The 16,717-nt window shown below is 40.4% G+C and overlaps 1 protein-coding gene across 1 annotated transcript in view; it reads right to left on the bottom strand.

Moving 5' to 3' along the window:
• Positions 1 to 3,084: 3,084 nt before the first annotated feature.
• LOC132819995 (sodium- and chloride-dependent neutral and basic amino acid transporter B(0+)-like) overlaps positions 3,085 to 16,717 on the bottom strand; it is a 63,851-nt gene continuing 50,218 nt past the window's right edge. The window contains exons 8-12 of the mRNA XM_060831926.1: positions 15,973 to 16,113; positions 13,943 to 14,171; positions 6,689 to 6,814; positions 4,198 to 4,316; positions 3,085 to 3,138 (exon numbers count right to left, since the gene is read on the bottom strand). Of these exons, the coding sequence (XP_060687909.1) occupies positions 3,085 to 3,138; positions 4,198 to 4,316; positions 6,689 to 6,814; positions 13,943 to 14,171; positions 15,973 to 16,113 (669 nt within the window). The remainder of the gene's footprint in view (positions 3,139 to 4,197; positions 4,317 to 6,688; positions 6,815 to 13,942; positions 14,172 to 15,972; positions 16,114 to 16,717) is intronic.

Below are 16,717 nucleotides of genomic sequence, written 5' to 3'. Positions count from 1 at the left end.
CTTCATCAATGATTTCTAGATTTTAGCCTCCACTGCTCAATGCAGAAATTAGTGCTGTGTGTCAATCATTCTTCATGTGTTGCAGAATTCCAGACATAAATTCTCAAATTGCTTTTCCTCATTTTAAACCAAGCTCTCCAATCTCATAAATTTAATATTCTGAGTAAAATCACATTCTATAACCGCATAAGATCACCTCTCAAAATGAACTGGTCTGCAGCCTGAAAAGTACAATTTCTTGAATCTTTCCTCATAACTCAAAACCCCAATTCTAGGGGTCAGTCTTGTGGCTCCTAGCATTACAGTCTCCAGTATCCATGTGTCTGTCTGTCTTGTTGGGAAGAACTGGACGCAGTAGTTAAGGTAAGGTCTGACCACAGTGCTGTAAAGTTTGATGGCCATTCCTTCTGATTTCTATTCTACAGTTTTGTGATCCAATTGATGAGGCTTATGGACTTTGTGAAACACAGAAAGCATGACACAACCCAAGAGAACGCAGCCTGTTTAATTGACTCACCAAGGAACACCTTCAACATTCACCACTTCGGCAAGTGTCCTGCAAGAGCACTTTACAAAACTGCATTCCCCACAACCAAGCTAAAGCAGGCACCAGGCACAAAAGAAAGTTGATTTACAAAGCAAAGAATTTCCGGTGCTGGAAGGTTGAGATGGAAATCAGGAAATTCTAGAATTATTCAACAGGGCAGACATATTCAACAGGGAGATGAATAAGATTAACATTTCAGCTCAATGATGATCCTTCAGGAAGGAATTGGAAATCTTCATCAAGGGACAAGGGTACTGAGGGTGGAGAGTTGGAAATGGATTTTGCAAAGCAAGTCGGTGGGAATCCACATTTTGTTCATAAAGACATGCATAAAATGGTGGGAAGGAAAAAAGGGAGGGTGTTGTTTTCAGGGGGCAACTTGGGGGCACTCCAATTACACATAGCATCATGCTCAACTGCTCTGCAAAATCCATCCCAACCAAAGATTTCCAAACCTTCCTCGACCCAATATCCAGGATTTATGGATTCCTTGGTCCCACATGTGGCCTTGCTTGCAGTACCAGCAGTGCCCACCACTGAGCTTGTGGCACTGCTGACACTGGTGGAATGGCTGGTCAATCGGATACTCTTGCTTAAGGATGGCACCTCTTCCTGCTGGTGATTGGCATGAGCCCCATTATTAGGAAATTTATTCTGCCCACTGCACTGTAAGGCTGCAGGGAATGGATAAATCACATCCTGTTGACTGTCTTCTTAGCCAGCAATACTCACATTCCACAAACAAACAAGAGAAAGAGTCACAGAATCATAGATTGTTACAGTACAGAAGGTGGCCATTCAGCCCATTATGTCCACACTGCTTCCCAGCAAGCATTATGACTCCTGCCACACACCCCTTCCTCACACCCTTTTTCCAATTAAATAATCACCAATACCTCAATTGACTCACCATCACATTTCAAAACTGTGCACTCCAGACCTGAACGTGAAAAAGATCTTCTTCATTACATTTGCAAATCGCTTTAAATCTGAGCCATCTCATTCTCGATCCTTTCACAAAGGGGAACAGTTTCTCCCTATCTACTCTATTCAGACCTCATATGAGTTTGGCAATGTCTGTCACATCTTCTCTTGACCCCTCCTCTCCTCTCTAAGGAGAATGACCCAATCTGTCCAATGTATTCTCATACATTAAGTTTCTCATTTTGGAATCATTTTTGTCGATCTCTTCTGCATTCTTCCAGAGTGTTCACATCCTTCCAATATTGTAGCATTCACAACAGTGCTCAGCACACCTGGTGAGGATTAACAAATTTCTTATACAAGTTCAACCTAACCTTCTTGCTATTATACCCTAATAACTCTATTATTAAAGCCCAGGATACCATATGCTTTATTAACTGCTCTCTCTACATGTCTTGCTATCTTCAATGATCTGTGAAAAGCTGCCCAGACCCCTCCTGCACTTCTTAAGTACTGCACCCCTGACGTTACAAATGTTTTCTCTCCCCAAAATGGATCGTCTCAAACTTCTTGCATTGAGCTTTACCTGGAAGCTACCTGCTCACTCCACCAACATGTCTGTGAACTTGTGGACTTTTCAACTCTCTTGCTTAGCGTTTACAATCCTTCCAAGGTTCATGTCATCTCCAAACTTTGAAACTGTCCCTTACAAGACAAGGTCTATACCCTGCAAATAAAGCAGGAAAAGCAGGGCTCCCACGACTGATGTAAAACAAGGAACTATGGATGTTGGACATCTGAATCAAAAACACAAACAGAAATTGCTGGTGAAACCCAGCAGCTACGGTACATCTCTGGTGAGAAAGTGGAGTTACCATTTCTCGATGATGAGTCACTGGACTTGAAACATTAACTCTGCTTTCTCCCTTCAGATGCTGCCAGACTTTCTGGGTTTCACCAGCAATTTCTGTTTTTGTTCCAATCCCGATCTCTGGCGAACTCCATTACAAGCCTTCCTACAACCCAAAAAATATTTGGTGATCACTATTCTCCAGTTTCTTTCACCCAGCCAATTTTGTATCCAGACAGCTATTATCTCCTTTATACCATGAGCTATAACTTTCTTCATAAGTCTGCTGTGTAACATTGCTTAAAGTGAGTTTTGAAAGTTCATGTACACCACATCAATGACATTACCCTCATCGATCCTTTCTATTACCTCTTCAAGAATTGTCAGCCATGATTTGCCTTTTAGAAATCCACGCTGACTGTTCCTAATTAACCCACATATTTATCTATGCCTCAACTGATTCTGTCATTAATATTTGTTTCCAGATTTTTATCCACCACTGAAGTTAAACTGAATTGTCTGTCATTGCTGGGCTTACCTTCACAGGTTTTTTTTTTACAAATAAAGGCGTAACGTCTGCAATTGTCTAACCAGTCAGCACCTCCCCTGAGTTTAGGGAAGGCTGGAAAATTATGGTCAGTGGTGCTTTAATTTCTACACTTGCTTCCCTAAATGTTCTTGGATGCATGACACCTGCTTCTGGACCTTGTCAATTTAAATATTGATTGCCTACTCAAAACTTCTTCCTGGTGAATATTGATCTTTATCGTGATAGAGCTTCCTCCTCCATTACTATAACTGGTGTCGCTTCCATCTCCTTGGTAAAGACAGATGCAAGGTATTCAGTTAACGCCTTAGTCATGTCTCTTGTCTCCATATTTCCTATATTTCAATTTGTGGGCCAAGTGCTGGAAAGTGAGATTAATGTAGAATTAATATAATTTTGGTTGTACAGACTTGAGGGCCAAAGGTCCTCTTCTGTACTATAGGATTCTATGATTCACTGTGTAAACCACCTTTTTTACCCTAATTGACTCAACTCCTCATTTTGCTATTAATGTGCCTATAGAAGACTTTGGAATTCCTTGATATGTTTTGCTGACAGTGCTTTCTCATCAGTGCTTTCTCATCAGTTAGTACATTTGGCTGGACAGCTGTCTTGAAATGCTGAGAGATGTCAGAGGTGCGTTTCAATTCCTGCACCAGCTGAAGATACCACGAAGTATCAACCTCTCCCCTTCCCTGAGGTGTGGTGATTCTCACATTAAACCATCACTCGTCGCCTCTCTGTGGCCCAGTAGGCCCATGGTGGCTTTACCTCTGACCTTAATCTTCTTATTAAACCCCCTTCACTTCTCCAATATGCTTTTCACTTCCCCTTTGAACCTTAGTGTTCTGCTTGAAGTTTTTGTCTTGACACTCATCATAAACTCACTTTTTCTTCTTCATTTTGTATTCTATCTCCTTTGTTCATCCTCAGAGCTCTGCATTTGTTTGTTCTCCTTTTGCTTTTTGAGGGAACATACCTTGATTGTACCTGAATCATGTCTATTTTAAACATAGCCCTTTGTTCAGTGACTGTTTTTCCCACCATAATTTTGTTCCTGTCTCTCTGGCTCAGCTCCATTCTTTGCCCATTGAAGTCAGCTCTCCTCCAGTTCATTCTTCTTATTCTGGACTGCCAATTATCCATTTTTATCATCATCCTTGGTCCAAAACCAAACCAGCAGTGGGGTTCTAAATGCTGGGAGCTTATTTAGACGGAACTTAATTCTTTGTGATTTATGAAACAGTGTCTCATTTTACTGAGTATCCTTGTCTAGAGAGGGTTGATTGCTCATGTGGAAACATAGCAAATGACTAAGCTACAACTTACCTGTGTTACAAACAGAAGGCCAAGGAAATAAAATAACAAACAAAGACCAGCTGTCAGATAAAGACGCTTTGGCCTAAGGAACTCAGGAAACTGGTCCAGCAGGCTTGTTAATACTGTTTCTACTGAAAACAAAAGTTATCAGTGATTAATTAATGATTTATACCAAGTCTTAGATAAATCCACCACCAGAGAAATGGCAGCCAAGAGGACTGAAGGAGCCAATGGGGAGAGATTTCTCTGTCTATGGGCAGAATTGTATAAGAGCAATGTTTGGAAAATGGAGGCTTGCTAATGTCTCCTGAAAGTAACTCACCATCTCAGGGTGGGTGATAGAAGATTCTGAGATGTGGGCTATAGGCTGTGATTCAGTGGGAACGACAATATTAGACATTTAGTTCAACAATGTGTGGGAGAACTCTCTCAGATTGTATTGCAGAAGAGTTTGCAACACTGATTGGGAAGATTGTACCTTTGCTGTTTCTGATGCCAGGCAGTTCATCTGGTTTATTTTTCCTATCGGAGCAATGAGCCACAACTGAGTGGCTTGCCACTTTATTTCAGAGAGGCTTGTTGTTTCATGCCTCACAATTAATATGTTACCACAGCACTGTGGGGCAGCAAGGTTGCTCAGTGGTTAGCATTGCTGCCTCACAGTGCCAGGGACCCAGGTTCAATTCCAGCCTTGGGTGCCTGTCTGTGTGGAATGAGTGTGGGTTGTGATGTCTGCATGGGTTTCCTCCGGATGCTTGGTTTCCTCCCACAATCCAAGGATGTGCAAATTAGGTGAGTTGGCCATGCTAAAATGCCTGTAGTATTAGGTGCGTTAGTCAGGAGTAAACGTAGGAGAATGGGTCTGGGTGGGTTACTCTTCGGAGGGTCGGTGTGTACCTGTTGGGCCAAAGGGTCTGTTTCCACACAGTAGGGAATCTTATCTAATATAATAACCTGTAAGACATTATATAAACCCTGCATAATTATGTGACTTAAGAGCAGAAAGGTCTCAGAAACTATCTTGACTTGGGCCACTTCAAGCATGACATACTGACAAACTGTGCTGCATGTTGTAATTGAGTACTTTCATACTCACCGAGAAGCGTACATGAATATAATGTTTGTATATAACAGTGAGCTGCAATAAATATTCTGTTGGATTCTTTAATAACATAAAGCATTGAAGCAAAATGCACATCAAGGATTCCAGGGTCTAACATATGATTATGGTTCTGAGGTTTTCAAGAAGGTCTCTCACACACAATCTCCTTCTATAAAAGGCATTAGGTGTCAGATGGGTTTTTCTGACACAATGATAGCTCTACAGTCAAAATTACTGACAGCAATGTTATTTCATCCAAGTTTATTTGATTGAATTCAAATTCCTCAGACACTGACGTGAAACACAACCAGAAACTATTGGAAACACTCTGCAGGTTTGGCAGCATCTGTGGAGAGAAAGCAGAATTAACATTTCAGATCCAGTGACCCTACTTCAGAATGCTGTTTTTTGAAGAAGGGTCACTGGACTCAAAACATTAACTGTGCTTCCTCTCTACAGATGCTGCCAAACCTGCTGAGTTCTTCCTGCAATTTCTGATTTCCAGCATCTGCAGTTCTTTTTTGACATAGAGGTGAAGGTTGATCTCATGTCTCCAGGTCATTTATCCAGGCCTCCAGATTAGTCTGTTAACTGAATCACAACATAATTGCTGCTTAATACATTTTAACAAATCCTGTTCCTGATGAAAAGGGTCTAGATGTACATCAAAAATGATAGTTATTATATTGAGACACCTAGAACTTGGCAGCAGAAACAGAAATATGAGTTGTATGATACAACAGAAAGAACAAGGAAAGGGGAAGCAATGGCCTAATGGTATTACCGTTGGACTGTTAATCCAGAGATTATGTCCAAGGGACCCAGGCTCAAATCCTGCCACGGCAGTTGGTGGAATTAAGAATCTAATGTTGACCATGAATTGATTGTTGGAAAAGTTGACCTGATTTCCTAATGTCGTTTAGAGAAGGAAGCTGCCATCCTTACTTGATCTGGCCTAGATGTGGCTCCAGATCCGTTGTGATGTGATTGACTCTTAACTGCCATCTGGGCAATTAGAGATGGGCAATAAATGCTGCCTAACCAGCAATGATCTCATCCCATGAATGAATGAAGAAAAACAAAATTGTGACCAGCGACTGAACATGAATGCAGATTTTTAAAAAACATGAATTCCACTGTAAATCTTCCAGATGTTAGGTAACAATGACCTGAATATTTCTTTCCTACAACTTGGAACACACTTCATTCAACCAAGCCGAGGTTTCATTAAGACATTGTGGAGAATTTGACTATAGAGTGACATTGTTTTCTCATGCATTACAATCATCAGCAGTAGTTCCAAACATAATAGCTTAGATAAGTTCCTTTTATAAAAGTAGAAAGAGATTGGTTAAATTAAGTAACATTATTGTTGAACTTAAAAGATGTCATTCTTACCAAAACTTGCAAACAGTGTGTCAAGTCCCAAAGTGATCAGCATGAAGAAAAATAAAATGGACCATAAAGTTGCCCATGGCAACTGTGCAAGGGCCTCTGGGTAGGCAATAAAGGCCAAACCAAACCCTGAACAATGGATACAAAACAAATGATAATATTAGTCCTGCGTACAATCAACACACACTGCTACATTTAATTCCGTATAGTCACTGATGTTGAGGCAAATTCAAAAAGTCTCAGCTGAGACATTCCAATTACTTCTGGAACATACCATGTGGCACACCCTGAATATAAGGATGAATGTATGGGCATGAGATCAGTAATTCAGAATGGTGAGATTGTGACATCTTAATTGTGAACTGGATATGTCGAAGGCCAGTAATTTCATATCTCAAACTATGTTAAATCAGTTCTATACATTTGTTGAATAATGCCTACTTTCAATGGGAATCAATAATTTTAAAGAAACTTGTTTTTTTATAGGTATTTTTATTGAAAATTTAACATTTTTACAAGTTTACAAAATAAAAAAACCATGCATAAACATTGATATACAATTAAATCTTAAATAAATAATAACCAAAATTTAACAAAAAAAAACCAACAAGAAAAAACTCAACTAACTACTAATCTAACCGACAACTAACCAGAGTGCAGAATTAAGTCTCTTACATTATTCAAATAAGAGAAACAAAAACCCAACGGATAACACAGAAATTGGGTACTGAGATACATGCTGGGAATGTATTAACATCGTATGTAACAAAACCCGTATTCGTGCGGGATTCCTCTCCCAAGGGGCCACAGACCAGCCAGGTTCGCCATTTCAATTAAATAAAAGCCCTTGTTAGGACGGCCAAAATATATGTATTTATATAATTCAAGAAGGGCTGCCATATTTTATGAAATAATTTGGTCTTTTGGTGCACCATATTTGTAAGGAAATCAAGGGGAATACATTCCATAACTAATCTGTGCCAAATTGAAAGTCCAGGGGGGCCCTCAGCCACCCAGTTTATCAAAATATTTTTCCTTGCATAGAAAGAGAGAATAGAAAATAATCTCTTCCCGTGCATATCCAGGGAGGGTAAGATCGAAAAGCCCAAAAGGAGAGATACAGGGTCCACTCTAATTTCCGTTCCTAAGATTTCTGTCAGAGCAGTTGCTACTTTAGTCCAATATCTACGCATCTTATGACAGGTCCATAGGCAATGTACAAAAGTGCCCACCTGTATTTTACATTTGGGACACATCGGAGATGTTCCTGCCTTAAATTTTGCCAATCGATCTGGTGCTATATGGGCCCTATGAAGTATCTTCAGCTGAATGGCCTGAGTTCTGTTGCAGATGGTGATTCTTCTGGCATTTTCCCAAATGTCATTCCACGTTTCTATAGAGATTTCTAGTCCCAAATCCTGATCCCATATTTTAAGCAGATTGTCTATATCTCCCAATACTTCACCATGTAGTAAATGATAAATAGTACTGATGGAAGATACCCGCATTGGCCATAGCATTCTACATTCTCTATCTGATTTATAAAGACTATCTAATAACGTAGTCTTCTTCTGTATGTAATCTCGAATTTGGAAGTATCGAAAGAGGTCTCCATTAGGTAATCCGAATTTCTGATGCAGCTGTTCAAAAGACATCAGGATCCCTTCTTTAAGTAGACCCCCTAAACAACAGATACTCCTGGATCTCCAGAATTTGAAAGTGGCATCTGTAAACCCCAGTTGAAATCCCCATGCTCCCACTATCAGAGCATAAGGGGATGTTTTATGTGAGTTGCCCTCATTTTGCCGCATTATATTCCAAGCTTTAATTGTGTTCAGTATTATGGGGTTTTTACAGTGATCCGTAATGATTTTCCTCTTGTCTGAAAATAAAAGGTTAATAAGTGGGCATTTTACTTGAGAAGCCTCGATGTCCAGCTAGATTGATTGCGGGTCAGACAAGACCCAATCAGCTATGTAACTTAATAGGGAACTTAACTGATATTTCCTAAAATCTGGGAAATCCAATCCTCCCCTTGCCTGTGGAAGCTGTAGCTTCTTCAGCTCAATGAGGGGCTGTCTATGATTCCAAATAAAGAAACCCAACCAGCCTTATGATTTACGTAGTGCCAGCCTCAGCAGCATCACCAGAAGCATTCTCATAGGGTATAGGAGACGGGGCAGGACATTCATTTTAATTAGTGCTATTCTACCTAGCCAGGAAATTGGAAGGTCTCCATTGCTGGAGGTCCTGCCTTACCCTTTCCAGTAAATGCACAAAGTTAGCCTTGTATAACTGACAAAATGCTGGGGTAATAAAAATGCCTAATTATAAAAAAACCTCCAGGGACAACTGAAAGGGAAAGTGGGATCCATCCAATAAGTGGGATATACTAGCAAGGCCACCCATTGGCAGAGCCTCCGATTTTGAGAAATTAATTTTATAGCCTGAAAATACACTAAATGTATTAATAACTTGGATTAAGCGAGGCACGGACATCAAAGGATTACTGAGGAATAGAAGAACATCATCTGCATAAAGGGTAATTTTATGTTTACCTGTACCAATCCTCGGGGTCGTTATATTAGGGTCAGCCTGTATAGTTTCTGCTAGTGGCTCAATTATTAGCGTAAATGGCAATGGCAAGAAAGAACATCCCAGACGGCAGCCCCTATCCATACTGAAGTTATCCGAGCCTAATCCATTGGTAATCACAACTGCTTTGGGATCACTATACAGTGTTGAGACCCATTTGGTAAACACCTTTCCAACGCCAAAGCTTTCTAATGTGTAAAACAAATATGACCATTCAACCCTGTCGAATGCCTTTTTCGCATCTAATGAGACTACTATTCCTGGTATCTTTCCCTGATGGCAGGCTTGAATCACATTCAAAACCCTTCTAACATTATTGGATGATCTACGGCCCTTAATAAACCCCGTCTGATCCTCCTTTATGATATGTGGCAATACCCTTTCTAGCCTCAATGCTAACGTTTTAGAGAGGATTTTAAAATCTACATTTAGCAAGGATATTGATCTGTATGACACACAATCTTCTGGGTCCTTTCCTTTTTTAAGGATAAGAGAGATATTTGCCTCTTTCAGTGAAGGCGGGAGACAGCCCTGACTGTATGAGTAGTTATACATGTCCATAAGTGGACCAGCCAATATTCCTGTAAATTCTTTATAGAATTCATCTTGAAAGCCATCTGGGCCAGGTGCCTTACCGCTCTGAAGTTGCCTGATTGTGTCAAGTATTTCTTGGATTGTTAGGGGAACATTCAAGACCGATATCTGTTCCCGAGTTAGGTCCAGAAAGGTCAAGTTTTTAAAAATGATTGCATCCTCCAAGTCCTGTCTTCACAATCCTGTGATTTATATAAATCAGAATAAAATTTTCTAAAGATTGTGTTAATCCTTTTACGATCATGAGTAAAAATACCAGTACTTTCCTTGATAGACGTGATATTTGAGGGGCCTTCTTTTTCTTTGCAAGAAATGCTAAGTATTTACCAAATTCATATGACCTTTGTTTTGCAAATAATATTTCCCTCTTAGCCGTTTGGGTAAGGGTGGTATTTTGAGCTGTCGTAAGGGCCGTAATCCTTTGCAATTTGATAATAGAAGGTCTGTCAGCGTATGCTGTTTCAGCTGCTTTTAAGCGAGCTTCGAGCAGACGCTGTTGTTCTCCCTTTAATTTTTTCTGGGTCGCTGAGTATGAGATGATCAAACCTTTCCAAGCGTAAGCTTTGTTGGTCTCCCACATTATTGATTGGTTGCTAGCCGTACCTAAATTAATTTCTAAAAAAGTTTTAAATTCTTGAGAGAAGTACTTTACAAATTTACTGTCTTTCATCAGGAAGGGGTCCATACGCCAATGCCAGGGTGATGTCTCATTGTTCCTCGCCTTGATTTCCATATATACAGCAGCGTGATCAGAAATTGTAATACTGCCTATTTTACAGGATGATATGGAATTTTAAAAAATCGAGGGGCAAAAAACAGATCAATTCTGGTATGGCATTTGTGTGGATTGGAGTAAAAAGAAAAATCTCTGCCCTGTGGATGAAGGCATTTCCATATATTTACTAGTCCTAACTTTTTGTTCAAATCCACCAATTGTCTAGATCTGGGAGATACTCCTGCAGTACTCTTGGGAATCCCATCTATTTCCGGATCCATAATACAATTAAAGTCTCCCGCTATAATTGTATGACAGGCACTGAGAGCCATCACCTTTGAGAAGGCTTCCATTATAAATTTAAAAGGAAGTGCCGGGGGCAATACAAATTTAAAATCCCATATTCCTCTCCATTTATAAGGGCTTTAATCAGAATATATTGTCCAGATTCATCTTTTATCTGATTTAGGATTTTGAAAGGGAAATCCTTCCGAATAAGAATAACAACTCCCCTGCGTTTTGAGCTAAAAGAAGTAAAAATGGCCTGATCAAATCCACCCTGTCGTAATTTCAAGTGTTCTTTATCCAATAAGTGTGTCTCCTGTAGGAGAGCTATATCAACCCTTTCTTTCTTGAGGTTTGATAATATTTTCTTCCTTTTGACTGGTGAATTACTCCCCTTGACATTCCAGGTGCACCATTTAACTGACTGATCAACCATAATCGTCCAGGCAAATCCGAGATCCCTCAGGAGGGGAAACCCTATCCAGAACATCCCGAGCATAGAGCATATAAAATTCACAAAAATAAAGGTTCTCTAATACACTCACAACAGTAAAATAAAAAACTATTTCGAAATAAAAAATATATAAAACGTATTTAAATGGAGATTTTCCCCCTTGTTCCCGGGGGTATCACTTCCTTTCCAAAAGTCTATTGTATCCCCTCCAAACCAGTGCCCCACCCTTGACCCAGGCGCCCCTCAATAGGATGAAGAAAATTCAAATATACTACCGAACTAGAGTTAACAGTGAGCACCCTACGCACCCCCTCCCCACCCCACACCAACACCTGGATATATTTGGTCATGGTGATACCATGTATAAACATATATAACTATGAAATTACAACCTCAACAAGTAATAATTAAATATAATAATACAAAATAACAAGGGAAAACAACCCCTTTCCGAGAAACAGAGGTAAAATAGTATAAGGTAACCACCTCCCCCCACCAACATTAACTAGACCCCCCAGCCTATACATATATATATAATAAAAAATAACAAGGAGGTGGAGAAAATCGTTTAGTAGAGAACAAATAAATAAATCCCTCTCCCCACCCCCCAAGATAATATTAAACAGTAAGGTAAAAAAATGATTAATATATTAAAAAAAAGTGAGGGTGGGATGTAAACTGGAGTGGGGGGAAAGCAAACCAACATCAATTATCTCTTACAATTTATCTAAGAGAGTCCCAAAATTCCTTGGTCTTTTCCAGCGATCCGAAGTTATACATGGACCCTTCATAGTTAAAGCGTAGCGTCGCTGGGTAGCGCAAGGAGTACTGAATACTTAAGTCCCTTAAACAATTCTTCGCCTCATCAAACGCCTTCATCTTTCAGACCAGAGCTGGGGAAAAGTCCTGGAATAACATGATCTTGGATCCTTTATAGATCATGGCTTGGAGATCTTTTCCAAGATTTCTGGAGGCTTCTAAAAGTATCTGCCTCTCCTTATAACTCTGCAGCCAGAACAGGACCGGGCGGGGACGCTGGTTTGAGTCGGGTCCGCGTATTGCAACCCAGTAGTCCCATTCCACCCTTACCGGCCTGATCCAGCCTCCAGATTTAAAAGCTGTGGAAGCCACTGTTCAAGGAACACTGTAAGCTGGCCTTCCTCTTCCCGTTCGGGAAGGCCCAGCAAATGAATATTTTTTTGACAGCCTCAATTCTCGAGGTCGTCAATGTGATTCTCTAAGGTCCAGGCTCGCTGTTCGAGAATCTGGACCTGATTCACGGCCGATTGTGCTGTAGTTTCGGAGGTCGCGGCCTTTAGCTCCGCCCCTCCGACTCACCGCTCGATTTCCTTGATGTCTTGCTTTTGCAGCGCTGCTGAGAGTGAGTCCCATCGGCTTCAGGATTCTTCTATAAAAGCGTCAATCTTCGCATCAAGTTTGGATATTATTCCCACGAGGCTCGCCACCGAAAGTAAGCCCCCCCACGGGGTGGCTGCGGATGCCTCTTCTGCAGCTGGAGAGGGTGGGGGAGGGGTTCCTGCTTGCTGAGAGCTGCAGGCTCCCCCTTAGTCATTTTTACTGGAGATGAAATTGTTTAAATTCAATACGAAACAACTAATTACATTAAGTAAAAACTATTTTAAATGATTTGGTGAGTGTGGTGGGGGTGGGCGACCCACTTTGCCCAAGTCTTGGGAGGAGCACTGTAGACTCAGACTTGCTGGGTCGCCGCCATCTTGGATTCCCAAAGAAACCTGGTTGATAGATCTTCTAAGTTTAAACCCATTCTAGCTAAGTTATATCATTGCCCATGGTGGTTACTGGGTAAAACATTTACATGCATGCTGTTATCAATGGAGTAGCGGATGAGTGGGAGATAATGCACTCCTCCAGCCTCAGTCAAATAAGGGGGCAGTGACAAGGAGTTCAGAACAACTGGAATATCCAGACCTGCCCTTGCTGGCGGTTCTTCCTTGCTACTCAAGCTGGTGTACAATGGAACACTTGCTATCAACAGGAACATGGTGGATCAAACCACTGGCTTCCTGAAGGTGTCAAATCAAGTTCAAATGGAGTACATCTCAAAATCACTAGAGCTTTGCTGAATCTCTCAAATCTTGCTTCCAGGACGGCAGAGTTATCCTGGGAGAATGAATAGGAGGAGGCAGGTGATGGTGGTTGGCATGGTTGTCCCTGGACAGATACTCAGGTTGTTCAGTAATCTAATCACTGCCACGCAATAATTGTTCTACCATTCCCTAGCTATCAACCCAACTTTTATTTAACATCAAAATAAATCCGGAAATAGAAGCCACTAATAAACACAATCATTCCATGAGAACTTTATTGTGCACCAATTCCAATAATGTAGGAAAAGTTGATCTTTCTGTTACTGAATTCTCTGAGCACCTGTCTTATGTTTGCCTGTTGCCCTGTTACTATCATTCTCAATTATTTTTCTGTTCCTTTCTCATTCCATTAATCCCATTGACTCAATGCTCTTTTGGGCAAATTACACTCAGGCCCAGGTGTCCTCTTGTACCCCATCGATGTCAAACAAATGACACATATGTGCCATCCTGCAGCAGAATAGTATGGTTAACTTTGTATTTACCTGACCGTGGAACCTCTGAAACGGGCTTGTTTTGCACATGAGCCATGTGTCCAAGAGTGGAGAAGATGATAAATCCCGCAAACACACTCGTAGCACAATTAACAACACAGACAATGATGGTATCTTGGTAACAGTTGTTGTGGAATTTGTTGTAGGATGACAATGTGATTAAACTGCCCCAACCCACTGATGTCGAGTAGAAAATTTGTGTTGCAGCATCTTTCCAGACCTGATAAATAGAAGGGAGAATTCATCAGCGCTGAACGATTTCACTTGAACTCATTCAACTGAAAAACTACATTGACCACAAGAAGCATAGTGTGAGTTAGTCCAGCAGCTCAATGTGATCTGACTGAATTAAACTAGCTCTGATCAACACCATCTCACTTAATAGGAGGGCCATCATTTGATTTTCCTTTGACTACTTGCTGCCAACTTTAAGATTTTCTCTCCAAAATTGACTCATAGCAGAAATAAAACCCCACTGGACCAAAAATCTGATCTTCTGCAAAGACATTGCTATTTTCTGCACTGCAGTCTGTTAAGCAAAATGTAAACTGCATACATTGGGGTTAATTTGGATCACAAAAATGATTTAAATTAGATTTAAAATAGGTATGAATGTCAAACAGAGTGCACATTTGTAACGAACCATCTTATACTTAAATGGTGAGGCTCCAGATGCTCCTTGTTATTTATGTGTAAATTCCACAGCAATTTCTGACTGCACTCAGAGGTTCAGAGAAATATCTCTGATATGCACCACTCTGCTGTTATAAAAATGATATCTCCTGACATTTACAAACTTGGCTCAGTGTGAAATTACCTAGTACATGCGTAGAGTCACATTATTATTGTTGATGTGGAAGAAGGGTTTGTGGGGGAAGGGGGAGAAGATCAACTGAAAGGCAGGATCTTAGCTCTCAGCAGCTCCCCCCAGTCCCCAGTCCCCCCATCTACACGAAGTAGAGTCCTTCAAATAAGTGTTGATGCCTTTAGATGAATTCCCTCTTCTTGGAAGCCCGATAGGAATTCAACAGGATTTTGATTTCGCCTTTCCTCATGATTGTCCCCTGGTCTCCACAAGTAGGTGCAGAACCAGGGAGGAGATGTTTCAATGGCCATTCATTGGCCACTTAAACACCATAATTAATGGCAGAGCATCAAAATCCATCCATGAATCTTCTGCCACCACGATAGATGAGTGACAAGAAGCTACAAACTAATGCTTTCCCACCCAATTTCATGTCCCATTGCTCCCAAATTGTCATTTGGATGGGCATAAAATTCTGCATTTTATTTCTGAACTACTCTAAGTTCACTCATTGAGAGTTACATTTCCTTCACTATCACAGTTCATGTGCTGTTAATTTTGCAATCAAACAATTTACTTGGTTAAACAGATGCTCAGTTGCTTTCTCTCTGTAGTCACATCTCAGGTACAGATGATATTGTGACAATGCCATCTCCCACTTCTCGATAAACTCCAAATATCATTGACATTAAACAGGTCAGGAATTGTCAAATGGACTACCACAGCTTTGCCGTTCTCAAGGGCAAGTAGAGATGGGCAATGAATGCTGGCCAGCCAGCAATGCCCATATCCCACCAATGTATATTGAACAAATATTGATGACATAGTCTCATAAGTGATTGTAACTGAAAATCTGATTACTGAATCAATCCATGATTTCAGAAAGAAAGAGGCACTGAGAATAAACAATCCTTTGCATCCCACTGCCGATCTCATCCAGTTGTATCTAATCTCATCATCCTAGCCCTTAGCATTGATTCCCTCCTGCTCATACCAAGATGATTACAACAATAAACTAACTCATTAGAATTCATCACAAAGTCTCAGCTAGCTTTTCGCAACATGTGCAAAATGATCTTTCCAAATACAAACAAAAGACTGAAAGGTACATTTCAATTCTAAATTTTAATACCTCAATCAGACAAAATAAAAGAAGGAACAGTTAAATAAAAAAAAGTGATTTTTGAAATTCAATTGATTCTGTTGTTGAGCTTACCTGAGCATCAGCCAGTTTGGAGAAGTCTGAATGGCTTCCGATGTAGAATTCAATTCCTTTAGAGGCTCCCTCCAGGGTAACGCCTCGGATCAGGAGTATCGTCACAACCACATACGGGATAATTGCAGTGAAATAAACAACCTGAGAATGGAGAATAAATTGAAAGATTTTCCTGTATTAGTGGTACAACATTTACTTTATTGGATCCAGCTGATTGTAAACTGATAGGAATATAAACAAAGAGTGAATCAGAAGACAGTTGGTTACATGATGGGGATATTTAACACTGAGCTACATGTTGGAAATAAGTTTAAATTCTACAATATTATTTTTAGTTTTATAATTAATCACATTCAGGGAAATGACAGATGTATTCAGGAGAATTGATGAGAACTTCATGAATATATTCAACATTTCATATTTCATGATTCTTTACTATTCTAATAGTCCAGACAAATGGTAAATAAAACCCTGACCCTAATCTGCTCAGTCCCTTCCCCAAGTCCTGCCCAGCCTTCCGCAGCAATTGGAATTTCCGTCAGTCCCTGTGTCAGTGACTGAAACCCTTAGAATGAGGGACACATTTCACGAATTTGGGGGCATTGCTGGGGCTAGAAATTAGTTATGTTCAATTTCAGTTGTGGATATTACAATTTGTGACTGTTCTTCACACTTTTTTTCACACTTAATTCAGCCTCGTCATTTCTCTGATTGTTGTGTTGTTCAGAGCAGGACCCACACAGTT

Source organism: Hemiscyllium ocellatum, chromosome 11, assembly GCF_020745735.1.
Source record: "Hemiscyllium ocellatum isolate sHemOce1 chromosome 11, sHemOce1.pat.X.cur, whole genome shotgun sequence".
NCBI lineage: Eukaryota > Metazoa > Chordata > Chondrichthyes > Orectolobiformes > Hemiscylliidae > Hemiscyllium > Hemiscyllium ocellatum.
This window is presented reverse-complemented; position numbering and strand designations above follow the sequence as displayed.